This window comes from Pristiophorus japonicus, chromosome 23 (genome assembly GCF_044704955.1).
Source record: "Pristiophorus japonicus isolate sPriJap1 chromosome 23, sPriJap1.hap1, whole genome shotgun sequence".
Classification (NCBI taxonomy): Eukaryota; Metazoa; Chordata; class Chondrichthyes; family Pristiophoridae; genus Pristiophorus; species Pristiophorus japonicus.
In genome coordinates this window covers 49,397,683-49,412,343 of record NC_091999.1, presented here as the reverse complement: position 1 = coordinate 49,412,343, position 14,661 = coordinate 49,397,683, and the positions used below count along the sequence as shown (strand labels likewise).

The following is a 14,661-nucleotide window of genomic DNA, read 5'->3' as shown; positions in this document are numbered from 1 at the left end:
CGGGAAACTTACTGACGGTGAGATGTAGCAATGCAGCAAGGAAAATGGAGAAGAGCGTGGGTGCAGTGACACAGCCTTGCTTCACCCCGGTCCGTACATGAATTGGGTCTGTGGTGGATCCATTGCTCAGGATCACAGCTTGCATGTTATCACCAAGCAAGTGGAGGATGGTGACAAATTTTGAGGACAGCCGAATTTGAAAAGTACACCCCATAATCCCTCACGGTTGACAGTGTCAAAGAAGGTTGAATTAACCCCACAGTCATTGACACCAATCTCCTCCCATGTGATATAAACCAATCCTTGTCACTGACACCAAGTGGACTGGGAAAATATGTTCAAGGGTAAGACTGTAGAAATGCATTGTGAAACATTTAAGGAGATATTTCATAATCTCAGCAGAGAAACAAAGATGCTAAGAGAAGGATGAACCATCCCTGGCGAAGTAAGGAAGTAAAGGATGGTATCAAATTGGAAAAAAAGCATACAATGTTGAGAAGGACAGTGGTAGGCCAGAGGATTGAGAAATGTTTACAAACCAGCGAAGGAGGACTAATAATAAGAAAGACAGAGATGATAGCATACGAGATCAAACTAGTAAGAAATATAAAAAGACAGTAAGAGCTTCTACAGGTATGTAAAAAAAGAAACGAGTAGCTAAAGTAAACGTTGGTCCCTTAGAAGATGGGACTGGAGAATTGATTATGGGAAAGACGGAAATGGAAGAGACTTTGAACAGATATTTTCTATCGGTCTTCACAGTAGACACTAAAAACATCCCAATAGTTGTTAAAGGAGTTATTGTGGGGGTTGGGGACCTCAAAAGAATCACTATCACTGGAGATAAAGTACTCAGCAAACTAATGGGATTAAAGGTGGACAAGTCTCCTGGACCTGATGACATGCATCCCAGGGTCTTAAGAGAAGTGGCTGCAGAGATAGTGGATGCACTGGTTGTAATCTACCAAAATTCCCTGAATTCTGGAGAGGTCCCAGTGGACTGGAAAACTGCAAATGTAACATCCCTATTTAAGAAAGGAGGGACACAGAAAGCAGGAAACTATAGACCAGTTAGCCTACCATCTATCAATGGGAAAATACTGGAGTCCATCATTTAGGAAGTAGAAGCAGGACATTTAGAAAATCATATTGCACTCAAGCAGAGTCAGCATGGTTTTATGAAAGGGAAATCATGTTTGACAAATTTGCTGGAGTTGTTTCAAGATGTAACGAGCGGAGTGGATAAAGGACAACCCGTTGATGATGTATATTTGGATTTCCAGAAAGTATTCGATAAGGTTACTGCACAGGCTAAGAGCTCACGGGGTTGTCAGTAATACATCAGCATGGATCGAGGATTGGGTAACACACAAAACAGAGTCGGGATAAATGGGTCATTTTCAGTTTGGCAAACTGTAACTAGTGGGGTGCCACAGGGATCAGTGCTGGGACCTCAACTATTTATAATTGATAATGACTTGGATGAAGGGACCGAGTGTAACGCAACCAAATTCGCTGATGATACAAAGATAGGTGGGAAAGCAAGTTGTGAGGAGAACGCAAAGAATCTACAAAGGGATATAGACAGGCTCAATGAGTGGGCAAAAATCTGGCAGATGGACGACAATGTGGTAAAATATCAGGTTATCTCCTTTTGGTAGGAAAAATAATACAGCAAATTATTATTTAAATGGATGATTACAAAATACTGTTACACAGAGGGATCTGGGGGTTCTTGTACATGAAACTCAAAAAGTTAGTATACAGGTACAGCAAGTAATCAGGAAGGCAAATGGAATTCTGGCCTTTATTGCAAGGGGACGGAGTATAAAAGTCGAAGTCCTGCTACAACTGTACAGGTTATTGGTAAGACTACAGCTGGAGTACTGCGCACAGTTTTGGTCTGGACTTGTCTCCATTCCTGTGCCGAGGGGATTTCTACACCAGACAGGAGAGGAACCAGGGAGTGAACCTGAAGGTACCTTCTGTGGATGTGTTCAGTTCTATACTCCATGCTTCCCCTTCCTACCATTTCTCCCCTCCCCTGAAGGTGCTGACTCTGGCTGGGTTCAGTTCTACACTCACTGGTTCCCCTCCCCTGAAGGTGCTGACTCTGGCTGGGTTCAGTTTTACACTCATTGGTTCACCTCCCCTGAAGGTACTGACTCTGGCTGGGTTCAGTTTTACAGCGACATTGACCTATTTTGATCAGAGACACACCTGCTCGGCCCGACGCAAAGTTTCATGACATTTAACATTGCATCTAAAACATGGTGTTGACAGTGCATTGATACAACTTTGCTCAAATTGTGTGGTTTGTACATCTCAACCACAATGTTTGTGACATTTACAGAGAAGTGCACATCTCGCAGTCTCAGCCGACTGTGGTTTACATTCTCGCAGCCGAACATCCTGTCCTATGCGATTTCTTGGAACAGTGTATGCGATGTACTTTATTATTACAGCTCCATCCTCCTGTTGCTGGGGCAACCGGGTTTGCTTCTGACCTACATTGACTATTGCCAGGGTCTTTCGACAGTGAGATTCTAAAATCCTACTTCATCGACAATCACTGGTTGCCCTCTGGCCCTCCCCTTAAGGTGCTGACTCTGGCTTTGTTCAGTTCTACACTGTCTGGTTCCCCTCCCCTGAAGGTGCTGACTCTGGCTGGGTTCAGTTCCACACTGACTGGTTCCCCTCCCCTGAAGGTGCTGACTGTGGCTGGGTTCAGTTCTACACTCACTGGTTCCCCTCCCCTGAAGGTGCTGACTCTGTCTGGGTTCAGTTCTACACTCACTGGTTCCCCTCCCCTGAAGGTGCTGACTCTGTCTGGGTTCAGTTCCACACTCACTGGATCCCCTCCCTCTCCTCCCCTAAAAGTGTTGGCTCTGGCTGGAACAAATTCTACAATCACTGGTCCCCTCCCCTTAAGGTGCTGAATGTGGCTGGAATCTGTTCTACACTCACTGGCTCCCCTCTCATCCAATGAAGATGCTGAATCTGTCTGGTTTCAGTTCTGCGCTCACTGGTTAACATAAGAAATAGGAGCAGCTGTAGCCCATCCGGCCCCTCGAGCCTGCTCCTCCATTTAATACCATCATCGCTGATCCGATCATGGACTCAGGTCCAGTCCCCATAACCACTTATTCCCTTATCGTTTATGAATCTGTCTATTTATGTCTTAAATTTATTAAATGTCCCGGATTGCACAGCTCTCCGAGGCAGTGAATTCCACAGATCCACAACTCTCCAAGAAGAAATTTCTTCTTTTAAGTGGGCGGCCCGTTATTCTTAGATTATGCCCCATAGTTCTCGTCTCCCCATTAACAGTGGAAATTCCTCTCTGCATCCACCTTGTCAAGCCCCCTCATAATCTTACACATTTCGTTAAGATCACCCCTTATACTTCTGAATTCCAATGAGTAGAGGCCCAACCCCAACCTTTTCTCATAAGTCAACCCCCTCATAGATACATAGAAACAAAGAAAATAGGTGCAGGAGTAGGCCATTCGGCCCTTCGAGCCTGCACCGCCATTCAATGAGTTCATGGCTGAACATGCCACTTCTGTACCCCATTCCTGCTTTCTCGCCATACCCCTTGATCCCCCTAGTAGTAAGGACGACATCTAACTCCTTTTTGAATATATTTAGTGAATTGGCCTCAACAACTTTCTGTGGCAGGGAATTCCACAGGTTCACCACTCTCTGGGTGAAGAAGTCTCTCCTCATCTCGGTCCTAAATGGCTTATTCCTTATCCCCAGACTGTGACCCCTGGTTCTGGACTTCCCCAACATTAATAAGAACATAAGAACATAAGAATTATAAAAACATAAGAATTAGGAACAGGAGCAGGCCATCTAGGCTCTCGAGCCTGCTCCGCCACTCAGCAAGATCAAGGCTGATCTGGCCGTGGACTCAGCTCCACTTACCCGCCCGCTCCCCATAACCCTTAATTCCCTTATTGGTTAAAAATCTATCTATCTGTGATTTGAATATATTCAATGAGCTAGCCTCAGCTGCTTCCTTGGGCAGAGAATTCCACAGTTTCACAAACCTCTGGGAGAAGAAATTCCTTCTCAACTTGGTTTTAAATTGGCTCCCCCATATTTTGAGGCTGTGCCCCCAAGTTCGAGTCTCCCTGCAAAGTGGAAACAACCTCTCTCTGTCCTGTCTATCTCATCCCTGGAATTAACCTTGTGACAATTCTCTGAACTGTCTCCAAAGCAAGTATATTCTTTCATAAATATGGAAACCAAAACTGCACGCAGTATTCCAGGTGTGGCCTCACCAATACCCTGTACAACTGTAGCAAGACTGCCCTGCTTTTATACTCCATCCCATTTGGAATAAAGGCCAAGATTCCATTGGCCTTCCTGATCACTTACTGCACCTGCATACTATCCTTTTGTGTTTCATGCACAAGTCCCCTCAGGTCTTGCTGTACTGCAGCACTTTGCAATCTTTCAACATTTAAACAATAACTTGCTGTTTAATTTTTTTCTGCCAAAGTGCCTGACCTCACACTTTCCAAAATTATACTCCATCTGCCAAATTTATGCTCACTCACTCAGCCTGTCTGTGTCCTTTTGCAGGTTTTGTGTCCCTGCCTCACACATTGCTTTTCCTCCCATCTTTGTATCATCAGCAAACTTGGCTTTGTTACACTCGGTCCCTTCTTCCAAGTCATTAATATGGATTGTAAATAGTTGGAGTCTCAGCACTGATCCCTGCGGCACCCCACTAGTTACTGATTGTCAACTCGAGAAACAACCATTTATCCTGACTCTCTGTTTTCTGTCAGTTAGCCAATCCTCCATCCATGCTAATATATTACCCCCAAACCAGTGAACTTTTATCCCCTCTCTCTTCCCCCCGCCTCCCCTGAAGGTACTGACTCTGGCTGGGTTCAGTTCTACACTCACTGGATTCCCCCCCCCCCTGAAGGTGTTGACTCTGGCTGGTTTCAGTTCTACACTCACTGGTTCCCCTCCCCTGAAGGTACTGACTCTGGCTGGGTTCAGTTCTACACTCACTGGTTCCCCTCCCCTGAAGGTACTGACTCTGGCTGGGTTCAGTTCTACACTCACTGGTTCCCCTCCCCTGAAGGTGCTGACTCTGGCTGGGTTCAGTTCTGCACTCACTGGTTCCCCTCCCCTGAAGGTACTGACTCTGGCTGGGTTCAGTTCTACACTCACTGGTTCCCCTCCCCTGAAGGTACTGACTCTGGCTGGGTTCAGTTCTGCACTCACTGGTTCCCCTCCCCTGAAGGTACTGACTCTGGGTGGGTTCAGTTCCAGACATTGACATCATTCACTTTGTTCCTGCACCAAGATGGCCACACATGCGCTCTGCTACTCACTGAATCAAAATAGCGGAGCGCTGAGCCTGCCTTCCTGAATGAAGATGGCCACTGTTAGCCTGAGCCTGTGACCGGGAGAAAGCCTCGAAACTGCAACCGCCGATATTCCGGTTATTATTCCGGGCTTGCAGCGGGCATCGTTTTTTTATGAAGCCTCCCCGGCTCCCCGCTGGTCCATTTCTCCGCTCTGTCCCGCTGAAAAGGACACTTCTGAGGAGCCTGTACAAAATGTGTCGCCACCGCCATTACACGCACAGCGCATGCTCACTGCGCTCCTATAGTCTGGGTGCAGCACATTCTCCCCCGTGGGGCACGCTGGGTACATAAGACCATGAGAAATAGGAGCAAGAGTGGGCCACACGGACCCCTGAGCCTTCTCCCCATTCAATAAGGTCATGGCTGGTCTGATCACAGACTCAGCTCCACTTCCCTGCCCGCTCCCCAGAACCATTCACTCCCTTACCACACCTGGAGTCCTATGCACTGTTTTGGTCTCCTTCTCTCAGGAAGGATAGGCTTGCCTTGCTTAGATACAGAGTAAAGCTTCCTCAACACTATCCCACTAGACATTCCAAGGTGAGATATGGAGTATATCTCCTTCAACCTGTCCCATGCATTCCAGAGTGGATACTGCATTGGTTAGATAATGAATAAAGCTCACTCTACACTATCCTATCAAATACTCCCAGGATAGGTACAGCACGAATTAAATATACAGTAAAGCTGTGCCAAAGGAACTGTACCCCATTGAGAGTCAGTGCCAGAGGAAACTACAGCATGTGATAGATACAGAATAAAGCTCCCTCTACACTGTTCTGAACAAGCCCAGGGCAGGTAAAGCACGGGTTAGATGATCATAGCTGGCCCCTCGAACGAGGATGATTTGCTTCCACATGAGTTCACAGATGTTTCAATGAAGGACCCAATGTTCCAGTCCTGACCTCCAATTGAGGAGGTGGAAGATGCCGATGGGTTTTTTTTAACGTGTGGTGACCGTTGCACACCAGCCACGACACGGGCATGACAGAGCTAGGATTGGTCCAGTGGGAAGGGTTAATCTGGATTACTGGAGACCTGTTTTGCTGTACGGAGCTAGTGTGCACAAATATAACAGTGTGGGCTGGTCCGTGCTGCCCCTGGGCTCTCGCCTCTTTTGCACCCGGTACCCTCATTCGCTGCACCTCCGCCACGATCTCTCGCCACTCCTCCACCACAAACATTCACTTCACCTCCGCCACGATCTCTTTCCACTCCTCCACCACAAACATTCGCTGCACCTCCGCCACGATCTCTCGCCACTCCTCCACCACAAACATTCGCTTCACCTCCGCCACGATCTCTTTCCACTCCTCCTCCAAAAAAACACTCGCCGCACCTCCGCCACAATCTCCTGCCCCATCTCTGCACCAAACATTCGCTAAACCTCCATCACGATCACTCACCAAATCTCAGGCATGCTCCCTCATCACTCCTCTGCCCCGATCACTCGTCACAAGTCCAGCACAACCTTCCATGTTCCTCTGCTGTACCAGGGCCCTGCCGATGCTCCTGCTCATGGCAATCCAAATGGCAATCTGGGGCTTGATGATGTCACCCAGTCATCTACCTCGAAGCCGTCACACATTTGTGTCAGCTCACACTGAAGCTGCAGTGGCTCGCTCCTGCTCTTTTTATAGCCGCAACCTGTGGAGATGTTCTCTCGCAGGTTGGGGTGGCCCACGATATCCTAGAGCCCATTGGTCGATCTCTTTTTATAGCCCCAACCTGTGGAGATGTTGTCTCGCAGGTTGGGGTGGCCCACGATATCCTAGAGCCCATTGGTCGATCTCTTTTTATAGCCCCAACTTGTGGAGATGTTCTCTCGCAGGTTGGGTTGGCCCATGATGTGATACATGGGTTAGATACAGTGTGTAGAGCTCCCGCTACTCTACTCTGCCACATTAAATACTCTCAGGTGAAGTACAGCACCGTTTAAACAGAGAGTAAATCTCTCTACACGGTCCCATTAAACAGTCCCAGGGCAGGTACAGCATGGGTTATATCCAGAATAAAGCTCCCTCAACATTGTCGCAACAAACAGACGAGGGCTGGTACAGCACATATGGAGTACATGTCCCACAAACACTCCAGGCAGGAACAGCACGGGATAATTACAGAGTAATTTCTCCCTCTACACTGTTCCAATAAAAAAATCCCAGGGCAGGTAAAGCACAACTATTTTGTTTTTGATCTGTAAATCAAGTGCCCCCTGATTAAAGCTGGGGCGGGAGGGTGGGGGGGTGGGGGGGCACTATAACCAACAAAATAAACCAATTAAACTTTGGACAGTAAACTTAAATCAAATTAAAATTTGGTTGCTGGGGGTGATGATGCACTCCAGTCACTCCGGCTGAGGAGCTCCTCCCGGAGTCACAGTGCACATTTCGTCCTCCAAGGGGTATAACGGATATGAGTAGATACACAGTAAGGATCCCAATACACTGTCCCATCAAACTCTCCCAGGGCAGGTACAACATGGATTAAATACAGACCAAAGCTTCCGCTATACAGTTCCCAGGGCAAGTACAGTACAGGTTAGACACAGAGTACATCTCCCTCTAACATCCCAGGCATTCCAGGGCAGATACAGCATTTATTAGATATTGAGGAGATCTCCCTCTATAATGTTCAACCAGACATTCCCAGGGCAGGTACAACACAGGTTAGATACAGAGGAATGTTCCCTCTACACTGATCTATCAAACACTCCCATCACAGGTACAGCACGGGTTAGATACAAAGTAAAACTCCCTCTACACTGTCCATTAAACACTCCTTGGGCACGTACAGCACTGGGTACAAACAGAGTAACATTCCCTCTACACTGTCCCAGAAAACATTCCCAGGGCAAGTACACAAATGATAGATACAGAGAAAATTCCCTCTACACTGTCCTATCAGCCACTCCACGGCAGGTACAGAAAGTGTTATAATGCAAAGTAAATATTCCTCTACATTGTCCCATTAACCATTCCCAGGGTAGATAAAGCACAGGTTAGATACAGAGTAAATCTCCCTCTACACTTTCCCATCAAACACACCCAGGTCAGGAACAACACGTGTTACATATTGAGTAAAAATCACTCTACACTGTCCCGTCAAACACTCTGAGCGAAGATACAGCACAGAGTAGATACAGAGAAAAATGTGCTCTACACTATCCCATCAAAAACTGCCAGGGCAGGTACAGCAGGGGTTAGACAGAAATGTTTATGCTGGATGTTCCAGAATTGAGGGCTGGGCAACAGAAGGCACAGCCACAAAAGCCACCAATGGTTGAACAATTATAATCGGGGGATACTCAGAAAGACTGATATCTCATGGGCGGGAGCGGCGGGCGTGGGCATGTTGTGGAGGCAGTGTGAGCGGGAATTTTGAAATCAAGGCGTTGCTTCACTGGAAGCCAATGTAGGTCAGCGAGCACAGGGGTGATGGGTGAGCTGGACTTGGTGCGAGTTCGGACATGGGCAGCCGAGTTTTGGATCAACACTAGTTTATGTAGGTCAGAATGTGGGAGGAGTGCATTGGAATAGTCAAGTCCAGAAGTAAAAAAAGGCATGGATGAGGGCTTCAGCAGTGGATGAGCTGAGGCATGAGCGGAGATGGGCGATTTTACAGAGGTGGAAATAGGCATTGTTAGTTATTTTGTGGTATGTGGTCAAAAACTTATTTCAGGGTTAAGTATGTCACCAAGGTTGTGAACAGTCTGGTTCAGGCTCAGACAGAAGTTGGGGAGAGGGATGGAGTCGGTCACTAGGGAACGGAGCTTGTGGTAATGATGATTACAAATATCAGAATATTTCACAGGCTATCACGTGCAAAATGTGTGGATGAGTTTTTAATATTCAATTGGTTTCAAAAACAGGTTAACTGTTCGAGAAAATAACGGATTTCAAATATTATGCAAGACAGTTCAATAAAGGGGTGGTTCAAAAGATTTCAGCTGAGTTTAAAGTGGGACACTGCAGTTAAGTCTATTACAACCACAACTCATGTATGCAAATGGAACAAGTTTGGAGTTTGATATGCTAGAAAGCGAACTAGATAAGAAGTGCTATAAGTTAGATTAAGAAAAAGCCCTAAAAGGGAACAGTCCGTAACAGAACATCAATTAATCTCGTCTGATCATGGAGGAATCAAATATTCAACAAACTGTATTTGAAACAAAGATAATTTATTCAACATTTATAGAGGGTATTAATCTCCAGCTTTACAATCTGTATTAACAACTTGGAAAAAGGGACTGAGTGTAACATAGCCAAGTTTGCTGATGATACAAAGATCGAAGGAAAAGCAATGTGTGAGGAGGACTGAACAAATCTGCAAAAGGACATAGACAGGCTAAGTGAGTGAGCAAAAATTTGGCAGATGGACTATAATGTTGGAAAGTGTGAGGTCATGCACTTTGGCAGAAAAAATCAAAGAGCAACATATTATTTAAATGGCGAAAGATTGCAAAGTACTGCAGTACAGCAGGACCTGGGGATACTTGTGCATGAAATGCAACAGGATAGTATGCAGGTACAGCAAGTGATCAGGAAGGCCAATGGTATCTTGGCCTTTATTGCAAAAGGGATAGGGTACAAAAGCAGGAAAATCTTGCTACAGCTATATGTGAGGCCACACCTGGAATACTGCGTGCAGTTTTGGTTTCCATATTTATGAAAGGATATACTTGCTTTGGAGGCAGCTCAGAGACGGTTCACTCGCTTGATTCTGGGCATGAGGGGTTTGACTTATGAGGAACGATGAAGTAGGTTGGGCCTCTACAGACTGGAATTCAGAAGAATGAAAGGTGATCTTATCAAAACGTATAAGATTATGAGGGGGCTTAATAAGGTGGATGCAGAGAGGATGTTTCCACTGATAATGGGGAGTCTAGAATTGGAGTGCATGATCTTAGAATAAGGGGCCGCCCATTTAAAAGAGAGATGAGGAGCAATTTCTTCTCTGAGGATTGTAAATCCATGGACTTCACTGCCTCAGAGAACTGTGGAAGTTGGGCCATTGAATAAATTTAAGACAGAAATAGACAGTTTCTTAAATGATATGGGAATATGGGGGCATGGGGAGCGGGCGGGGAAGTGGAGCTGAGTCCATGATCAGATCAGCCATGATCTTATTGAATGGCGGAGCAGGCTAGAGGGGCCGTATGGCCTACTCCTGTTGCTATTTCTTATGTTCTTATGTTTAGGTATAGAGGTTATTAAGATACCCAGAAACAAACAAGAGCTGCCAGAATGAACATGGTTCAGTGCCCAATGCAATCACAGTAAATAGTGTTCTAGTCACAAATGCAATCTTTCTCTTCAACCTATTTAAAATTGAGATGAGGAGTAATTTCTTCTCTCAGAGGGTTGTAAATCTGTGGAATTCTCTGCACCAGAGAGCAGTGGAGGCTGGGTCATTGAATATATTTAAGGTGGAGATAGCCAGATTTTTGAGCGATAAGGGAGTAAAGGGTTCTTGGGAGTGGGCAGGGAAGTGGAACTGAGTCTGTGATCAGACCAGCCATGACCTTATTGAATGGGGAGCAGGCCCGGGGGTCTGGGTGGCCCACTCCTGCTCCTATTTCTCATGGTCATATGTACCCAGCATGCCCCGGGGGGAGAATGAGCCGCACCCAGACTACAGGAGCTCAGTGCTCAGGCGCGGGCCCTCGCTGTGTTTGGAGCATGCACAGTGCGTGTAATGGCGGAGGAGACACGTTTTGTACAGGCTCCTAAGAAGTGTCCTTTTCAGCGGGACGGAGCAGAGTAATGGACAAGCGGGGAGCTGGGGAGGCTTCATAAACAATCGGTGCTCGCCGCAAGCCCGGAATAATAACCGGAATATCGGCGGTTGCAGCTTTTGGGCTTTCTCCCGGTCACAGGCCCAGGTTAACGGCGACCATCTTGGTGCAGGAAGGCATGTTCACGCCGCCAATTTAATTTACTGAGCAGTACAGCGCATGCGTGGCCATCTTGGTGCAGGAACAAAGTGAATGATGTCAGTGTCTGGAACTGAACTAAGCCAGAGTCAGCACCTTCAGGGGAGGGGAACCAGTGAGTGTAGAACTGAACCCAGTCAGAGTCAGTACCTTCAGGGGAGGGGAACCAGTGAGTGTAGAACTGATCCTAACCAGAGTCAGCAACTTCAGGGGAGGGGAATCAGTGAGTGTAGAACTGAACCCAGCCAGAGTCAGTACCTTCAGGGGAGGGGAACCAGTGAGTGCAGAACTGAACCCAGCCAGAGTCAGTACCTTCAGGGGAGGGGAACCAGTGTGTGTAGAACTGAACCCAGCCAGAATCAGTACCATCAGGTGTTGGGAACCAGTGAGTGGAGAACTGAACCCAGCCAGAGTCAGCACCTTCAGGGGAGGGGAACCAGTGAGTGTAGAACTAAACCCAGCCAGAGTCAGCACCTTCAGGTGAGGGGAACTAGTTAATGTAGAACTAAACCCAGCCAGAGTCAGCACCTTCAGGTGAGGGGAACCAGTGAGTCTGGAACTGAACCCAGCCAGAGTCAGTACCTTCAGGGGAGGGGAACCAGTGACTGTCGAACTAAACCCAGCCAGAGTCAGCATCTTCAGTGGTGGGGAAAGAGGGGAGGGACGGAGAGGACCCAGTGATTATAGAAATGACCCTAACCAGAGACCGCACCATCAGTGGAGCAGAGGTAGAGGAACCAGTGAGTCCGGAACTGAACACAGCCAGACTCAGCATCTTCAGGGGAAGTAGGGAACCAGTGAGTGTCGACCTGAACCCAGCCACAGTCAGAACGTTCAGGGGAGGAGAGGGACGGGAACCAGTGACTGCAGAACTGAACCCAACCAGAATTGGTGGTGAAAACTGGGAGTGGAGGAGAAACAGGCTAGAAATGTGTGTTGGTTTGGAATTCAGCGCTGCAGGAGGGACAATGTGTGGGACAGGGATTTACATCTCTGGAAGAACAAGAGAGGAAAGAATGTTCAATGGAAACTAGATGTGTCTATCCTGAATTTGTGTATTGTACTGACAGTGATGAGTTTTGTTATCTCCTTTTACAGCGTATTAGAAGGGGAGATTTTCAGACAGGAAAGACAAACCAAACATCGTGTCAAGATCTGATGGAGTCAATCGATTCATCAGGACCCGAATATCATCGGCCTTTGAAAATGGAAGGAGAAATGTTTGTCTGTTCTGTCTGTGCGAAAAGATTTCAAATATCTGTGTGACTGGAAAAGCACCGTGTTCCAGTGCACTGCCTGTGGAAAGAACTTTAACCAGTTACACAGCCTGAAGAACCATCGCACCATTCACAGCGGGGAGAAACTGTAAACGTGTTGTGTGTGTGGGCGAGGCTTCAACTGATCGTCCAACCTGGTGAGTCACACGGATACAAGCACAATGGAGAAACCGTGGAAATGTATGGACTGTGGGAAGGGATTCAGATCACCATCTGTCCTGGAAATTCATCAACACAGTCACACTGGGGAGAGGCCATTCACCTTCTCTGAGTGTGGGAAGCGATTCACTGCATCATCTGACCTGCTGAAACACCAGCGAGTTCACACTGGGGAGAGGCCGTTCACCTGCTCGGAGTGTGGGAAGGGATTCACTGCATCATCTGACCTGCTGAAACACCAGCGAGTTCACACTGGGGAGAGGCCGTTCACCTGCTATGAGTGTGGGAAGGGATTCACTTGATCATCCAACCTGCTCACACACCAGCGAGTTCACACTGGGGTGAGGCCGTTCACCTGCTCGGAGTGTGGGAAGGGATTCACTCAGCCATCCATCCTGCTGACACACCAGCGAATTCACACTGGGGAGAGGCCGTTCACTTGCTCTGTGTGTGGGAAGGGATTCACTTGTTCATCCCACCTGCTGACACACCAGGGAGTTCACACTGGGGAGAGGCCATTCACATGCTCTGAATGTGGGAAGGGATTCACACAGTCATCCAACATGCTGACACACCAGCGATTTCACACTGGAGAGAGGCCGTTCACCTGCTCGGAGTGCGGGAAGGGGATTCACTCAGTCATCCACCCTGCTGAAACACGAGCGAGTTCACAAGTGACTGCAGGAGTTGGATTCTGCTGTTATTGAGGTTGTTAATCACATCCCGACTGAACCATGTTCATTCTGACAGTTGGGGTTTGTCTCTGTTGATGTTAATAACCCTGTAACTGGGCTGGACTTTAATATTCTGGATATATTGCTGATTGTGTTCTCGGGGCTGCAGTGTCCATTTAAGAAACACTGTTGGTTATCTTTCCCCTTAATTCAGCAATTCTCAACAGAAATTTAGTTTGCAATAAAATTATGAACTTTTACTTTAATCCTAAATTGATCTTTGGTACAAAATCTACAATAGTGTGTGAAAGTTTCCACTGAATAAAATCTCCAATTGGAATGAGCTTGCTGACAATTCTTAATGCCTTGCTCATTACACACAGTGGCCCCTCCATATCCACCAGAAAGAAGGGGAATGGGAATTGGTGGGGAATCAGTGTACCCAAATGTTGTTGTTCCCATCTGGGTGTATCAATCCTCTCGGCACGAGAGTGGAGACAAGTCGAGACCAAAACTGTGCTCAGTAGCCCAGGTGTGATCTTACAGTTGTAGCAGGACTTCCTTACTTTTAGACTCCATCCCCTTTGCAATAAAGGCCAGCATTCAGTTTGCCTTCCTGATTATTGCTGTACCTATATGCAAACATTTTGAGTTTCATATACAAGAATCCCCAGATCTCTCTGTATAACAGCATTTTATAATCGTCCACATCTAAATAATAATTTGCTTTTTTTTCCCTACCAAATGAAATCACCTGATATTTGACCACATTATAGTCCATCTGCCAGATTTTTGCCCACTCATTGAACCTATCTATATCCCTTTGTAGATTCTTTGCGTCCTCCTCACAACTTGCTTTCCCACCTATCTTTGTACCATCGGCAAATTTGGCTATGTTACACTCGGTCCCTTCATCCAAGTCATTGATATAAATTGTAATTAGTTGAGGCCCCAGTAATTATCACTGCGGCACCCCACTAGTTACTGTTTGCCAACGTGAAAATGACCCATTTATCCGGACTCTCTGTTTTCTGTTAGTTCAACAATCCTCTATCTATGCTTATATATTATCCCCAACCCCGTGAGCTCTTAGCATGTGCAGTAATATTTTGTGTGGCACCTTATTGAATGCTTTCTGGAAATCAAAATATACAGCATCAAGTGGTTCTCCCTTATCCACTCTGCTCGCACATCCTCAAACAACTACAGCAAATTTGTCAAAC

At 46.8% G+C, this 14,661-nt stretch overlaps 1 protein-coding gene across 1 annotated transcript in view; it reads left to right on the top strand.

Moving 5' to 3' along the window:
• Positions 1–13,715, top strand: part of LOC139235370 (zinc finger protein 664-like) — a 36,801-nt gene extending 23,086 nt beyond the window's left edge. Inside the window, exon 3 of the mRNA XM_070866513.1 lies at positions 12,427–13,715. Coding sequence (XP_070722614.1) covers positions 12,767–13,066 — 300 coding nt within the window. The 5' untranslated portion in view covers positions 12,427–12,766 and the 3' untranslated portion in view covers positions 13,067–13,715. The remainder of the gene's footprint in view (positions 1–12,426) is intronic.
• The last annotated feature ends 946 nt before the right edge of the window (positions 13,716–14,661 follow it).